At 47.7% G+C, this 14,416-nt stretch overlaps 1 protein-coding gene across 2 annotated transcripts; it reads right to left on the minus strand.

The window, feature by feature from the left end:
* Window positions 1–678: 678 nt before the first annotated feature.
* CDK1 (cyclin dependent kinase 1) lies at window positions 679–12,681 on the minus strand. 2 transcript variants are annotated; one of them, XM_039366290.1, is made up of 8 exons: window positions 12,579–12,681; window positions 11,418–11,472; window positions 9,343–9,499; window positions 8,074–8,197; window positions 6,771–6,941; window positions 5,886–6,049; window positions 4,440–4,581; window positions 679–1,023 (listed from the first exon to the last, which is right to left on the minus strand). In XM_039366290.1, exons 2-8 carry the CDS (start codon window positions 11,455–11,457, stop codon window positions 907–909), a joined length of 915 nt encoding a protein of 304 aa, XP_039222224.1. In that variant the 5' UTR covers window positions 11,458–11,472; window positions 12,579–12,681; the 3' UTR covers window positions 679–906. The 2 variants fall into 2 exon arrangements, with proteins under 2 accessions (XP_039222224.1, XP_039222233.1); XM_039366299.1 differs by lacking the exon at window positions 12,579–12,681 and adding an exon at window positions 11,993–12,122.
* Window positions 12,682–14,416: the final 1,735 nt, after the last annotated feature.

The raw sequence follows: 14,416 nt of genomic DNA on the forward strand, positions 1-14,416 counted from the left end.
GCAGGGAGGAGAGGAAGGGAGACTGTCACCTTCCCTAAAGCCAAGCACAATGGAGCTGAGCGGGCTCTCTCACAATCAAGGGAATCATGCAGGAACCGGCTTCAAGCCTTGCATGGACTTCTCTGGGAGGCCTACAGGATGTGGGAGGTCCTCAAAGATGACCTCAGCCAAGCCAGACTTGCACCTGTTGGAGATTTTGGGTTCATCCAACCAATTTCCCTAAGACGGTGGTTCTCAACCTTTTTAATGCTGCGACCCCCAACCGGTCATAAGTCGAGGACTACTCAACCGGCCGTAAGTCGAGGACTACTCAACTGGTGCAGCACCGTTTGCAAAGTGGGACTTTTGGCGGGCTCAGCAGGGCAGAGACAGCCTGGACAATTCCTATTGGCTTTGGAAAGCCAATAGAATTAGACTCTATTCAAGAGAGTCTATTCTATTGGCTTTCAAAAGCCAATAGAATAAAAGGGAGTAGCACAGCTAAGGAAAAGGGGAAAAAAATGGCGGACTGCGTTGTTTGGCGACCCCCCGTGAAATGGTCATTCGACCCCAAATGGGGTCCCAACCCACAGGTTGAGAACCACTGCCCTAAGAGAAAAGCCCCAAAGGCTAAAAGCTTTTAGCCCCTTCTGGCAGTCAGCCGAGCATCTGCAAGCATCTGGAGAAAACATTCCATCCTAGTTTTGAAGGATTTATTTATATCTCGGTGGGAATAATTAACAGTGCACAAGTTTATTGAGGCTGAATCGCTAAATATTTACATTTGAGGAGGATTTTACATTTAAGGTACTCTAAACAGGGCTATAATATTAGATCAGGACAGACACATATAAAAAAAGAGGAACAACGATTTCTGCATACTCTCGTAGCAAACTCCCGCACAGCAGCTTCTCCGCAAACCAACAGTTAGCATTTCTTGAGCCGGTTGGCTGGGAGTTTCGATTTGTCCAGATCGTCAAAGTATGGGTGATTCAGGGCCATACGGCCGGAAATCCTTTTTGCGGGATCGTAGATCAACATTTTCTGCAAGTCAGAACAAAGGGACACACATCACCCACCGACAATCCACAGACGAGAAGGACGGAGCGGTGGGCGTCCTCGGCAGGGCAGGAAACATTTGACCCATATTCTTCAGTCTCACTTGAGAAGGTCTCCTACCTCTGCCGCCATTTTTTGGTGTTTAGATTGCATAAAACGGTCACAAAATGGCTGACCCAGAGGGCATGGCCAGGTCAAGCAAAGCACCAGAGACAAGAAGAAAAACTCTTTAGGTGATTCTCTGCTGATGCTTCTTCCTTCCCTGTCCATAGGTGTGATCCTCTTAAGCAAGGCACTGGATGAAACTAACCAGCGTTTCTAAATATGCTTCTGGAGCCCAAAAAGGTTCTTGGAAGTACAATGTCAGTTGCCCTGCAGAAGGCTAGCTTGTAATCTGTTAATTCAAAGAGCCTTAACCGTTAACCCAAATAAAGTACGGCAGGGAAGGCAGTGGTCGCCATGGGTAGCTATTATATTTGGTGGGGTCTTGGCCCTATGGCAGAATCACAGTCTCCCTACGTCAGGGGTATCAAACTCAATTTCACTGAGGGCCGCATCAGCATTGCGGTTGCCCTTGGGTGGCCAGGTGGGTATGGCCAAGGTGGCTGCAGCCTACTGGGTGGGCGTGGATGGTGTGGCCTACTGGGTGGGCATGGCCAGCTGAACATCGTTCCTGTCAAGGATGCCTGTGGGGGCCTGGGCAGGAGTGGGACAGATCTGAGAGTCTCTGGCAGAAGGGGGAGGGGGAACTGGGGCAAGCGCCAAGGCACGGTCCATTTCTTCATTCCTTACAAAGGGTGACACCTCCCCAGCATGCACCCAGGGGGCGGGGCCTGTTCCTCACTGTTTCCAGACGGCCTTGTGGAGCTAAGACTGAATGCGTTTCAGCATAGATGGCCATCACAAAATTGTATATTGGCTCCCAGCTGGCCTGGGCCAGGGCCAAGGCAGCGGGGCCCGCTCCCTCACTGTTTCCAGGATGGCTTTTTGGGCCACATGACACCACGTCGCGGGCCGCATCTGGCCCCCGAGCCTTGTGTTTGACATGTCTGCCCTATGTGGATGTTAAGAAGGGGAGAGATGCCCACTCTAGACCTACCGGTCATCTCCTTCACCTAATACAAGATGAGAAATACTATGTCTTCTGGACATTAGAACAAGCAATAGATCACAGGCGTGATCCTAAACAGGGTCCCCATCCCCTGGGCTGCCGGCCGGTATTGGTCGTGGCCAGTTAGGAACTAGGCTGCACAGTTAGAGGTGAGCGGTGGGCGAGGGGAACCGTACATACGTGGGATCTAGGTTGCACGTTTCTCCCCCCCCCCCCGGGCCCCGATCTGTGTAAAAGTTGTCTTCCGTGAAACTAGTCCCTGGTACCCAAAAGGTTGGGGACTGCTGTCCTACACAACTTCACAAGAAGTACCTCAAAACAAGTTAGGACACGGAAAGTCAGAATCACAAATATATACTAGACAACTAGCGACCTATTGAGTCATCCTGATGACCACTCTGCATCTAGAGAAACAGAAGGACATCCTGTTGAGAAGAATGAAAAAAAAGCAGACTCTGCACTTGTGGGAAGATGCTAGGAAGAAAAATGTTGAACCACGGAAAAGGCAGGACCGGATCTCATTTGGCAGAACCCTTCCTGGCACCGTCCCTCTGGCAGATTATACGAATGCAACTCATTTGCATGCACCTGGCTCAGAAAAACCCTATTTTGCAGTTCGTGGCCAAAATTGTGGAAACCTTTTGGGAAAAGTGTATTTTTGAGACTTGATGGCTAATAACACTTTTTTTTTTAGTAGCACCATAAAATTATATATCAATGGAAAGATAATATAATCAAGAATGTAATGCGACATAGTTTGTTCAATTCTCTGTACTGTATTTTGTGAAAAGTGATAGCCAAATAACCAGAAAAAGGAAGCACAACTTGCTTAGGTTGATCTCAGGTAGCTTTCCTTCACATGAGGGTAGCCAGTGAGCATGAGTGTTTAGAGAGCCAATCGGATGTCATCTTGTTTTGGTCATGAGCCAATCAGATCACAGTAGGAGTCAGTTATTGATGTCCTATATTGAAGCTGAGAGGAGGACATTGGTCAGTGTGTTATGTGATCGCTATCAAGTTGGTTGGGTTTTTTTTTGTGTGTTCTTTCATTTAGTGAGCTTGTAAAACGTAATAAAATTAAAGTAACGGTGCAAAGAGTTGACTGGTTTCCCAGAAAGCGATGTAAAATAGTATTATTAAGGGATGCTAGAGTTATAAAGAAATTGGAAGAAAAATGGGTGGAAATTTAATCTAAGGTGGCATTTCTATTGCACACTTTTCCCAAAGGGTTTCCATAATTTTGGCCACTACTGTACCTGTTAGAATAACTGTGTGGACAACCGGCGGCTGTCCCTTAATCCAGAAGCTACAAGCCAAACAAATTGTTATCCTAACAGCAGACTTCACACTTGCATTAGGGACACATTTGGATTTGAAACAAATGGCTACATCAAGAACTATTTGCAAAGATAACCTTCCATAAAATCCTGGCTTCTCCCAGCAACAATTCAACCAAACCACAATTTGCAGACCAGCAGCTATTTTTCTCAAGCCTGACCATCTGCTTTCTGCTCAATGCCTTGGCCATCCGGTCTAACAACCAAGAGAGACATCTTATTTCCCCTTCAGAAGAATCAAAATGGCTACTTTGAGGACGGGGCCTTTTAAGGGTGTGCAGATGTTGATGAAGATTGTATAAGGAACGGCTGCTGGAATTGGGTATGTCTAGTTTAATGAAGAGAAGAACAAGGGGGGACATGAGAGCAATGTTCCAATCTCTCAGGGGCTGCCACAAAGAAGAGGGAGTCAAGCTCTTCTCCAAAGCGCCTGAAGGCAGGACAAGAAGCAACGGATGGAAACTAATCAAGGAGAGACGCAACCTAGAACTAAGGTGGAACTTCCTGACAGTGAGAACAATTAACCAGTGGAACAACCTGCCTCCAGAAGCGGTGAATGCTCCAACACTGGAAGTTTTTAAGAAGAGACTGGGCAGCCATTGGTCTGAAATGGTATAGGGTTTCCTGCCTGAGCAAGGGGGTTGGACTAGATGACCTCCAAGGTCCCTTCCAACTTTATTATTATTATTAAGATTCGCAGTCATCCAGCTAGAATGGTCTGGAAATTGAGGTATAACAGCTGGACTTCTTTTCCATTTTAGTTTGAAATTTTTCACTGCTTACCCAAATAGCCTTTTCAGTCTGAGTAAGTTGGTTAGGGGGGGGGACCGAATGGGTCAGACTCAAGAAGATAGTTGGATAAGCAGCAAAAGGTTTCAAACTCAAAAGAAAAAGAAGCCCACTTGGCATGACTCAACTTCCAGATCCCGCAGAAGAGCGATGCAGTCACTTACGGAGAGCAGATCCAGGCCTTCATCGTCCAAATTCTTCACTTGCGACGCCAGACTGCTTGGTTTCCATTTGGGGAACGTGTTCTTGTAATCCTGCAAGGATTCTACTTCCGGCCACACGTCATTGTTGGGGGTCCCCAAAGCTCTGTCAGGAAGAGGAGAAAAGGGTGGGTTGAGTCTGCTCTCTTAGGAGACCTCGGAAGGAAGACTTTCAGAATCCCACCCTTGGAGGGTGAAGACCAGCTGGCTAAGCAGCAAAAAGAAAAATAAAAAAAATAAAAAAAGGCTGTCCTTTGGCTGTGCCTGTGTGGGTCCCCAGGACCGGGTAGAAACAGGGGAGCCACCTTCAGGCTGGAAAATATAATTTTGCTTCCATTAGTGCAGCAGGAGGGATGTAATAGGACACAACAGGTGTGTGTGAGTCCACTTCTTTTATTGCTCTGAACGTTGCAGAGCTGTGGATCAGCCCATCGGCACCAGAAGCAATCCTCTTTTAAGGGAAGTTGGCAAATGCATCTGAGCGGGTTCCACTTAACGCACTGCGGACTGAATTTTATTTTTTGGCAACTCTACAAAGGAAATGCTGTTTCACACTCTGAAACTCATCTGTAGTTCTAGCCATACGTAACAGCAGGTCAGCAGAGGCATAGTTCAACCACCTGTACAGTAGTGGCCAAAATTGTGGAAAACTTTTGGGAAAAGTGTACAGTAGAAATGCCATAAATTTCCACCCATTTTTCTTCCAATTTCTTTATAATTGTAGCCTTGTTCACTTAATAATACTATTTTACATCGCTTTCTGGGCGGCCAGTCAACTCTTTGCACCATGACTTTAATTTTATTACGTTTTACAAGCTCACTCAATGAAAGAACACAAAAAACCCCAACCAACTTGATAGCAATCACATTACACACTGACCAATGTCCTCCTCTCACCTTCAATACAGGACATCAATCACTGAATCCTACTGTGATCTGATTGGCTCATTGCCAAAACAAGATGACACCCGATTGGCTCTCTAAACATTCACACTCATTGGCTACAATCGGATGAAGGAAAGCTACCTGAGATCAACCTAAGCAAGTTGTGCTTCCTTTTTCTGGTTATTTGGCTATAACCTTTCATAGAATACAGTACTGATAATTGAACAAACTATGTTGCATTACGTTCTTGATTAAAGTATCTTTCCATTAATATATAATTTTATGGTACTACTCAAGAAAAGTGTTGTTATTAGCCATCAAACCTCAAAAATACACTTTTCCCAAAAGGTTTCCACAATTTTGGCCACTACTGTAGAGTTGTCTGTCATGAGAACAGCCGGGAACCATGAGCAGACCAATCCTAATTCATCAGGGAACCCCACAGATGTCTATCTCAAGGGAGGAGCATGCAAAGGTGACACCCAAGCCACAGATTTTACTTGCCCCACTTGATTGTCTTGATACCTGAAGATCCGGAAGAGCTGGTCGATTTCCGAATCTCCGTGGAACAGTGGCTTCTTGGTGGCCATTTCTGCAAAGATGGTCCCGATGCTCCATATATCTACGGGAGTCGAGTAGCGGGCAGAGCCAAGCAAGACCTCTGGGGATCTGTACCACAAGGTTACAACCTAGAAAGGAGATCAGCAATTAGATTTTACCTGCTATTTCAAAATAAGCTCACCTGGCAAGCTGGCTTCACGCTGTTCTCGGACAAGCTGACACACATTCTTATTGGGCTGGCTCTCTCCTGCTCTTGGTCTGCCAGTCCTCTTCCCCAACTCAGTGTGAGTGTGTGTGTGTGAGAGAGAGACAGAGAGAGAGAGAGTGCGAGAGAGCTGCTGCTTGCAGCTTTCTGCTGCTTCTTCCTGAGACACAGCAAAGGAGGAGCCCTGCCCAATAAGCTTGTCAGCTGGGAGAACAGCATGAGGCCACTTTTTTTACAGAGAGAGAGAGAGAGAGACCTCTCTCTGTCTCTCTGCAAATGACGGAGGACTGGGAGCAGCAGAAGGCTCAAAGAGCCACATGCAGCTCCAGAGCTGCGGGTTGCCGACCTGTGACCTAAACTCTTCAGGATGAATGATTAACAGGCACTCAAGACCCATTTTCTCCTTCAGTGAGCCCACATTAGCACCGTTGTCACCAAAAGAAGGAAGGTAGTTTTCAAACAGTTTCAAACTGCTGCCAAACGTCTGTTCACACAGGGCCGCCTTCCACTCCCAACGGCCTCATCTGCAGGCCGCCCCTATATTCTCCCCATGGGGCCCTTGCCCCCCCCATCCAAAGGGAAGTGCTTCAACCTCTTCAGAGATCTGATCCTGTGTGAAGGAGGAGCCACACCTGCTCCCTTACCTCGTGTGTATAGACACGCACAGGGATGCCGAAAGCGCGTGCCAGCCCGAAGTCGGCTAGTTTAATCACACCATTGTCATCGATTAACAAGTTCTGAGGTTTCAGGTCTCTGTGGAGAACCCTTCTTGAATGGCAGAACACAATACCTTGCAAGATTTGGTACAAGTAACTCTGAAAGAATCACAAGAGCAAAGATTTCAACTTCAGAGAATGGTAACATCTTCTGTAGCATCCATAGCCAATCAGCGTCACTCAACGATGCTCAGTCATGCATCAGCCAACAGTTACATACAGTAGTGGCCAAAATTGTGGAAACCTTTTGGGAAAAATATATTTTTGAGGTTTGATGGCTAATAACACCACTTTGTGGGGGGAGTAGTACCATAAAATTATATATCAATGGAAAGATAATTTAATCAAGAACGTAATGCAACATAGTTTGTTCAATTATCTATACTGTATTCTACGAAAAGGTATAGCCAAATAACCAGAAAAAGGAAGCACAACTTGCTTAGTTGATCTCAGGTAGCTTTCCTTCATGATTGTAGCCAATGAGCATGAGTGTTTAGAGAGCCAATCGGGTGTCATCTTGTTTTGGCAATGAGCCAATCAGATCACAGTAGGAGTCAGTGATTGATGTCCTGTATTGAAGGTGAGAGGAGGACATTGGTCAGTGTGTTATGTGATCACTATCCAGTTGGTTGGGTTTTTTTGTTTTCTTTCCTTTAGTGAGCTTGTAAAACATGATAAAATTAAAGTCATGGTGCAAAGAGTTGACTGGTTGCCCAGAAAGCGATATAAAATAGTATTATGAAATGGACAAGGCTACAGTTATAAAGAAATTAGAAGAAAAATGGGTGGAAACTTAACCAACAGTGGCATTTCTACTGTACACTTTCCCCAAAAGGTTTCCACAATTTTGGCCAGTACTGTACTTGAATTTCTGATGCAAGTCTGTAAGTGCTAGGATTGCATGATGACTTTGTCAGAAAAGGGTCATTATGGATGTCCCTGAGCGTAGACAGATACTTGCAAAAGCAGTAAGAAAATCTAAGCTTATTTGGCACATGCTGAACTTCACAACAGCTGTCTTTGACAGATGGTGCACTCTGCAGTTCATAAGCAGGAATTCCTTGGCCAAAACCCCTCAAAAAAAAAAAAAAAAAAACCCACAACTTTTTATAAACACTTCAATGCTTTTATTGCTGCTTCCACCAATCTCAACCTTAGGAGGCTCACGGCAGAAATGAACTAGAACTTTTTCCGGACCCTCCTTTTTTTGTTTTATTTTACTCTTTCTTACCTTAACGAGCATACGATCTAAATATTGTCCCGATGGGATAGAATCCAAGTATTTCTTGAGATCCATGGAAAGAAATTCAAAGATAAGGTAAAGCCTTGAGTCTTGCATAAGAACATCCTGAAGACTAAAGAGATTTGTTTGAACAAGGGAAGACAACTCAAACTCCTTCACTCTAGCCAGCACAACAGCTCCCTCTAACCACTCTGCAAGCTCTCTCATTCCCCACAAAAGGCCAAATTAATGATTATCTAATTATATCATTTAATTAATACTCTTCTCTAGTGTGCTCAGATGCTCCCACTGCTGGGAAGGGCCAGGGAGAAGCAATTGTGATTCTGGAGGAGACTAAAAAAAAAAAAATCTCGTTCAGCATGATGTCTAAAAGCTGTCACAGCAAGTGTAGACATTTTCATTTATTTTTCATATCATGAAAACTTCTGTTCCACTTGAAGTTCCCTGCATTTTCCCTGGAAAGGCTATCATAAGCATTCAAAAGCAAGACATTTTATTAGCCCATTAGATGTATCCCCAGTTAATGCTCATCTTAACTAAATAAATATTTTGTAACCAATAAGGCAAGACCACAGACTAGCTAGACTTCACCAGGGGTAAACAGACACAGTGGGATGAACTAGCATGCCATCTTTATCCATAAAAATCAAACCCCTGAAGCATAACCTCCCCCAAGCCCCTCCACCCGGAAGAAGCCTCGCTTAAATGCACTGCAGCCGAGTTCCAAAGAGCATCGCAATCTCAGAAACTCAAGTCCTGAGCTAAGCCATTGTTTTTGCAGTTGGAGATCTGAAGGCCTGAGGGCAGAAACGGGTGGATCAGCGTGCATTTACGATGGTTGTAGAGTGCCAGGGTCCTGTGATCAAAATTTGCAACTTTCCCAGCCAGCATCTGACAAGTGAAGTCAATGGGGGAAGCTGGGTTCGCTTCTGCCCCTGCGTAAGTCACTCCACAAACGACTGCAGTCATTTGTTTAACAAGCATGGCCAACAGGCTAGTAAAATTGGGCACCGCTCACTTAACAAACTGCCTTTCTTAGCAACAGACATTCTGGTCCTAATTGTGGCTATAAGTCGAGGACCATCAGTACCTAGGCATTTCCTGATATTGCCTGTATTTCATGAAAGGCCTGTTTGGGATGTGTGTTGGTACGTGTGTAAATGATGTGGAAAAATAGAGTGGCATAGCTTTCTTCCCTGTCTCTCCACAGACACAAAGCATCCTTTTTGCCACATGGAATCACAGTGTTGTACTCACCACACAATATTGGCATGGTGTAACTCTTTCAGCAGGGAAACCTCCCGGATAGCCGTGCTGGGAACACCCTCTTCATCGCTTTCCAGACGGATTTTTTTCATGGCCACCACTTGGCCAGTGGCCTTGTGCTTGCCTTTGTACACCACGCCGTATGTTCCTAGCACAAGGGGAAAAGGCAACCGGGGAGGCTGTTGAATTTTTTTAATCGTGAATGAAGCGAGGGAAGGGGTTGCCAAGGCTTGGAAGAGGGACACCAAGAAAGAACACCAAACAAAGCAACTTGGCACCCGAGAGGGATGAACTTGGATGATTGGGGAACACACAAAGGCCCCCCAATTCTTTCCAGAAGCTCACAAGAAGAGAAAACACATCTTATTTACCAAATTAAGAGGCATGGCTGAGGGACAGTTTTGCAGAATAAAGTCGATCCCTCTTCAGGTTTTGTGCACCAAGAGCCCAAGACAAACCGACCAAGGCCAAAATATCGTCTCCATGTTGGGTCACAAAGATGACCGTTCTGTTCCCCAAAGCAACTACCTCGTATTTTCTCTTGCAAGACTTTTGGTGGGTAGTCCGCAATCGTGTGAGGTGTGTTGATGTCCCACCATTTTGGTTGTTTGGTTTTTAAACCTTGAGTTCCTGGGAGAATCCTGGGTACTAGGAGTTTGACGGCTGAGGTGGACCTCTGCTTTCTCCAAAACTACAAAGCTCCAAATCTCCACGGGAAGAGAGGAAAACGTTTGGCTGGTACAGCCTCCCATTTTATCTGATTTATATATATATATATATATATATATTTCAAAAGACTTTCGTCCCATAAGCTTCTTTGCAGCATAATTCAATGAGAGACAAGAAGGAAGCCAATTAAATAATCGGCCTTGAACTATTGCTTAGCCCAGAAAATATAGATGATGAATTTGAGACAATAAAGGTTACTCTACTAGTAGGGTGTGATGTACTAAGACAGTGATGGCGAACCTTTTAGAGACCGAGTGCCCAAACTGCAACCCAAAACCCACTTATGCATCGTCAGGTGCCAGGTGGGTGTGGCCCATTGGGTGGGCATGGCTGTGGTGGTAACAGCAGACTGGGTGGGACTAAAAAGTTCAATCAATCAATTCCAACTTTGCGAGATCTTTTTTTTCCCGCGAGAAGTTGAAATTGATTGAGTGATTGAACATTTTTTTTTTTTTTTGCGGAGGCCTAAAGTGAAAAGGTTTTATAAAACGCAGCAAAAGGCCTAGGACTGGGGCGACAGCGCGCGTGCCCACAGAGAGGGCTCGTGCCATAGGTTCGCCACCATGGTACTAGGATGAGAAATAGAAAATGTTTATGAAATAAAATAAAAATATATTTAAGTAGAGAAGGAATTTTTGATAATGTAACCTGAGATATGTACTAAAAAATTTGTCACTGAACTATTGATTACCCAGTCACCATGATGCTTTCTAAATACTTGGATGTTAAATTGGAAAACTGATAAAACTTGTTTATATATATATATATATATTGTTTTTATATTTATATAAATATAAATACAGTGGTTCTCAACCTTTTTAATGCCTGATTAAAAAGAGAAGAAGAGCCTGATGCTGGGAAAGATGGAGGGCAAGAGAAGAACGGGACGACAGATGGAGTCACGGAAGCGGCAGGCATGAGCTTAAAGCAATGGTTCTTTTTAATGCCGCGACCCCCAACCGGTCGTAAGTCGAGGACTACTCAACCAGTCATAAGTCGAGGACTACTCAACTGGTGCAGCATCATTTGCAGAATGGGACTTTTGGCGGGCTCAGCAGGGCAGAGACAGCCTGGACAATTCCTATTGGCTTTTGAAAGCCAATAGAATTAGACGCTATTCAAGAGAGTCTACTCTATTGGCTTTCAAAAGCCAATAGAATAAAAGGGAGTAGCACAGCTAGGGAAAAAAATGGCGGACTGCGTTGTTTGGCGACCCCCGTGAAATGGTCGTTCGACCCCAAATGGGGTCCTGACCCACAGGTTGAGAACCACTGATATAAAAGAAGGAAGCCTCATGCGAGAGGACTGGGAGGTCTCCCCCATCAGGGGGCACCTACCTTCACCAATCTTTTCTATCTTGGTGTAGTCGTCCATCATGCCAAAGGATTCGAGCTGAAAGAACCAAGGAGAGTAACCATTTGTAGCCAACTTCCTCCTCCTTTTTGATGCGTGCCCTTTCCCCACCCAGGAAGGCCACAGGCCCTCCTCCATGGGCCTGAACCCAACTCAGCCCAATTCAGCTGATTTTCCTCCCTTTGACCCCTTCACCTTCAGCTTAAGAGCTGCACAGAAAAGTGCTTTCCCTCCCACCCCAAGGAAGCTTTTTGGACCCCTCCATTCTTGCAGTTGCCTGGGAAAGACCAGCTGGGTCTGCCCAGCCTCGGAGTCCTTTCCACAGGGACGCATCAACGTCTCCTTCTCGCAGCTCCATCCCCGGCAGAGGCTCGCCAGGGACGGAGGTGTGTGTGTGCACCCAGCCTCCAGAGCTACGACCTCCCACCCCGGGGCCAGAGCTCCGCGGGAGGGCCCGGTGCTGCTCCACCGCTGGCCTGGATGGCGGGGTGCGCCTGTCCCCGCCTAGCCAGCCCCCGGAGCCTTGCAAAGCAGGGCTCCCGCGGGCGCCTCGCCTTACCGCTCCTCCGCCGGTGCCTCCACGGCGCAAGAGCCTCCCGGACCAAAAGCGACGCCGCCGCCGCTCTGCGAGGCCCGCCGGCAGATTCAAATTAACCGCGCCGCGCCGCAGACGCCCGCCCGCCAATGACGCCACGCCGCCGCTTTCAAACGGACCAATCGGCGCGCGGCGCCAAAGCGGGGGCCCGGAGCGGGCAAGGCCAGCGGGCGCTGGTCCTCGTCCCCGCCCGCGGAGGATTCCGGGCAGGCGGGCGAGCGCTGGGGGCGGCAATGCAGCTCCCAGTCCGTGGGCAGGCGAGAGGGCGCCGGGGCAGCTCCTCCTCCCGCCGGGGCGAGGGGCCGGCTGGGACCCCGCCTGGCCGTGGGTCCTCCCTGCCGCCTGGAAGGAGACCCCCGGGGGCTGGTCTCAAGCTGCCCCGACTTTGGGCAGCCCCTGGAGTCCCCCGTACGACGGGAGGACAGCTGTACCTCCCCCCCTCCACGGTTTGGCTGCATGGGGGGGCTGCCTCGCCCAGCCGGCCCGCGCGACCCTCCCCAGCCTCCCTCCCTGCATTCAGACGCCAGGCGGGTCGAGGGGGCGAACTAACCCGTCCGCGGCTCTGGCTCCCTTCTGGGCGCTTCCTGAAGGAGCGAGCGTGGAGTCGGGCAGGCGCTGCTGCTGCTGCTGCGCTCCTTCCCGCCTCTTCCGGCCGTCGCTCCCACGTGCTTCTGCCCCAGCAAAGTTGGGGATGATGGGCGCTGAGCTCCAGCCGTGGGTGGGTGAGGGGGGGGAAGGTTGGCTTTAAGCGAGCCTCTTGACGGCAGCCAGAAGACGGCAGCCAAAACTCTCAAGAGGAGCTTCTGCGTGGCTCGGCCTGGCAAGTTTGCAAAGTTGAAAAAAACTTTTCTACAAAGTTGAGAGCTTGTGTAAAAGGCGCGCGATTGTGGCTGCCGGAAAAGGGGTCGTTTTTGGCAGCCCGGTTCTATATCCATCGCTTTGGAATAAATAGCTGAAAATTTGTCCTGCTCTAATAGGGAATCTCCCATCTGGCCTGGCAATCTCCCAGGGCTTTCAGGCTGCTTTTTCCCAGGCAGCTGTTCCTGGGACGTCTTCGAAGGGAGAAGCATGGCTGAACTTTTTGACTTGGTTCTAGAAACTACATTTTGTTTCAGTTTGCACAAAACGGGAGTCTGTGTCTTTGTCAAATGGCGTTTTTTGCAGTTGTTTCCAATAACTGCCACATCAAATACTGTTGGAAATAACCTGGCAGTCTTCATGAGTGACATTGTAGGGAGAAGGCCCTGCATGTACAGGAATCAGGACAAATCCTCTTGAGTCCAGCGGGCCCTGTCTGGTTCACTGCCAACCCTGGCCCGTCTCTTAGTTGCAGGTACGTTTTGGGGAGCCAAAGTGCCATCCCCAAATCAGCCTCTTTGCATAGAGCAGTGGTGGCGAACCTATGGCACGGGTGGCCAGAGGCGGCACTCAGAGCCCTCTCTGTGGGCACACGCACTGTCTCCCCAGCCCCGCCTCCTCCCACAGCCCCCTCCTCACCAGCAGGTCCCTCCCAGAGGAGAGTTGCCCCTGGGCATGGCCCACACGAAGCAGCGCAGCCAAGGACATGGTAGCCGGGCAGTTGGGACAAGACTCTACCCTTGTGCCCCGTTGTGCGCAGATGATGTTGTGGGGCATGGGCGGAGGGCGTGGCCACCATGGCGCTGCTGGGCTGCCTGGGTGATCTATGGCGGGCCATGGAGGTGGTGGATGGCCCAGTGGGCAGGGCGGAGTGGAGACGAGTGGGGGGACAGTTTTGGGGCACTTGGTCTCTAAAAGGTTCGCCATCACTGGCATAGAGCATTGGATGGAAGAGAACAAGCAGCCAATTCTAGTCCTGCCTCTGTCAATCACCACATGTGGGCAGATTTTTCAGTACCAAAATAGCTTACTTACAGTGAGTGAAAAGTCATGTTTTTGCTTAAATGGCTTTGGTCCCCAGGATGGGCAGGAACAGGCTTCTATAGAGGAACATTGTTCTGTTTAGTGGCAAATGGCCACTAACCATAAAATACAATCGCAAGGAGGACAACTATCTTTTATCAGTTTAAAATGTACCCGCTATCATTCTCTCTTAGTTCACTGTATTATATACAGTTGAAGCAAGCTTTAAATATTGGGGAGTGAAATGGAATTAGCTCTATTTTAATGCTGAAGTTACAGAAACATCCTAATTACTGGATTAGTTATTTTGGAGAACAGAACAGTTGAGCTGGTTATCCAGTAGAGGGCAGAGTGTATGTATGTATTTGTTTTCTGAGGTTTTTGCAGGTGTTTGTATGTAAATCTTTGGTAATTCGGGTTTTCTCCCGCGTAAAATTGGAAGTGTCTTGGCGATGTATGTATGTATGTATGTATATATGTATGTATCCCCTTCATGGATTACTGCCT

This window comes from Crotalus tigris, unplaced genomic scaffold (genome assembly GCF_016545835.1).
Source record: "Crotalus tigris isolate CLP2741 ecotype Arizona unplaced genomic scaffold, ASM1654583v1 scf7180000017598.18339901613:2243638, whole genome shotgun sequence".
NCBI lineage: Eukaryota > Metazoa > Chordata > Lepidosauria > Squamata > Viperidae > Crotalus > Crotalus tigris.

Excerpts from the sequence above, each read along its gene's own strand:
- CDK1 (XM_039366290.1), bottom strand. The coding sequence starts at position 11,457 with ATGATGGACGACTACACCAAGATAGAAAAGATTGGTGAAG. Across the intron at positions 9,500-11,417 it reads GATAGAAAAGATTGGTGAAG|GAACATACGGCGTGGTGTAC; the intron begins GTAGGTGCCCCC and ends CCCTTGTGCTAG. Across the intron at positions 6,050-6,770 it reads TGCGTGTCTATACACACGAG|GTTGTAACCTTGTGGTACAG; the intron begins GTAAGGGAGCAG and ends TCTCCTTTCTAG.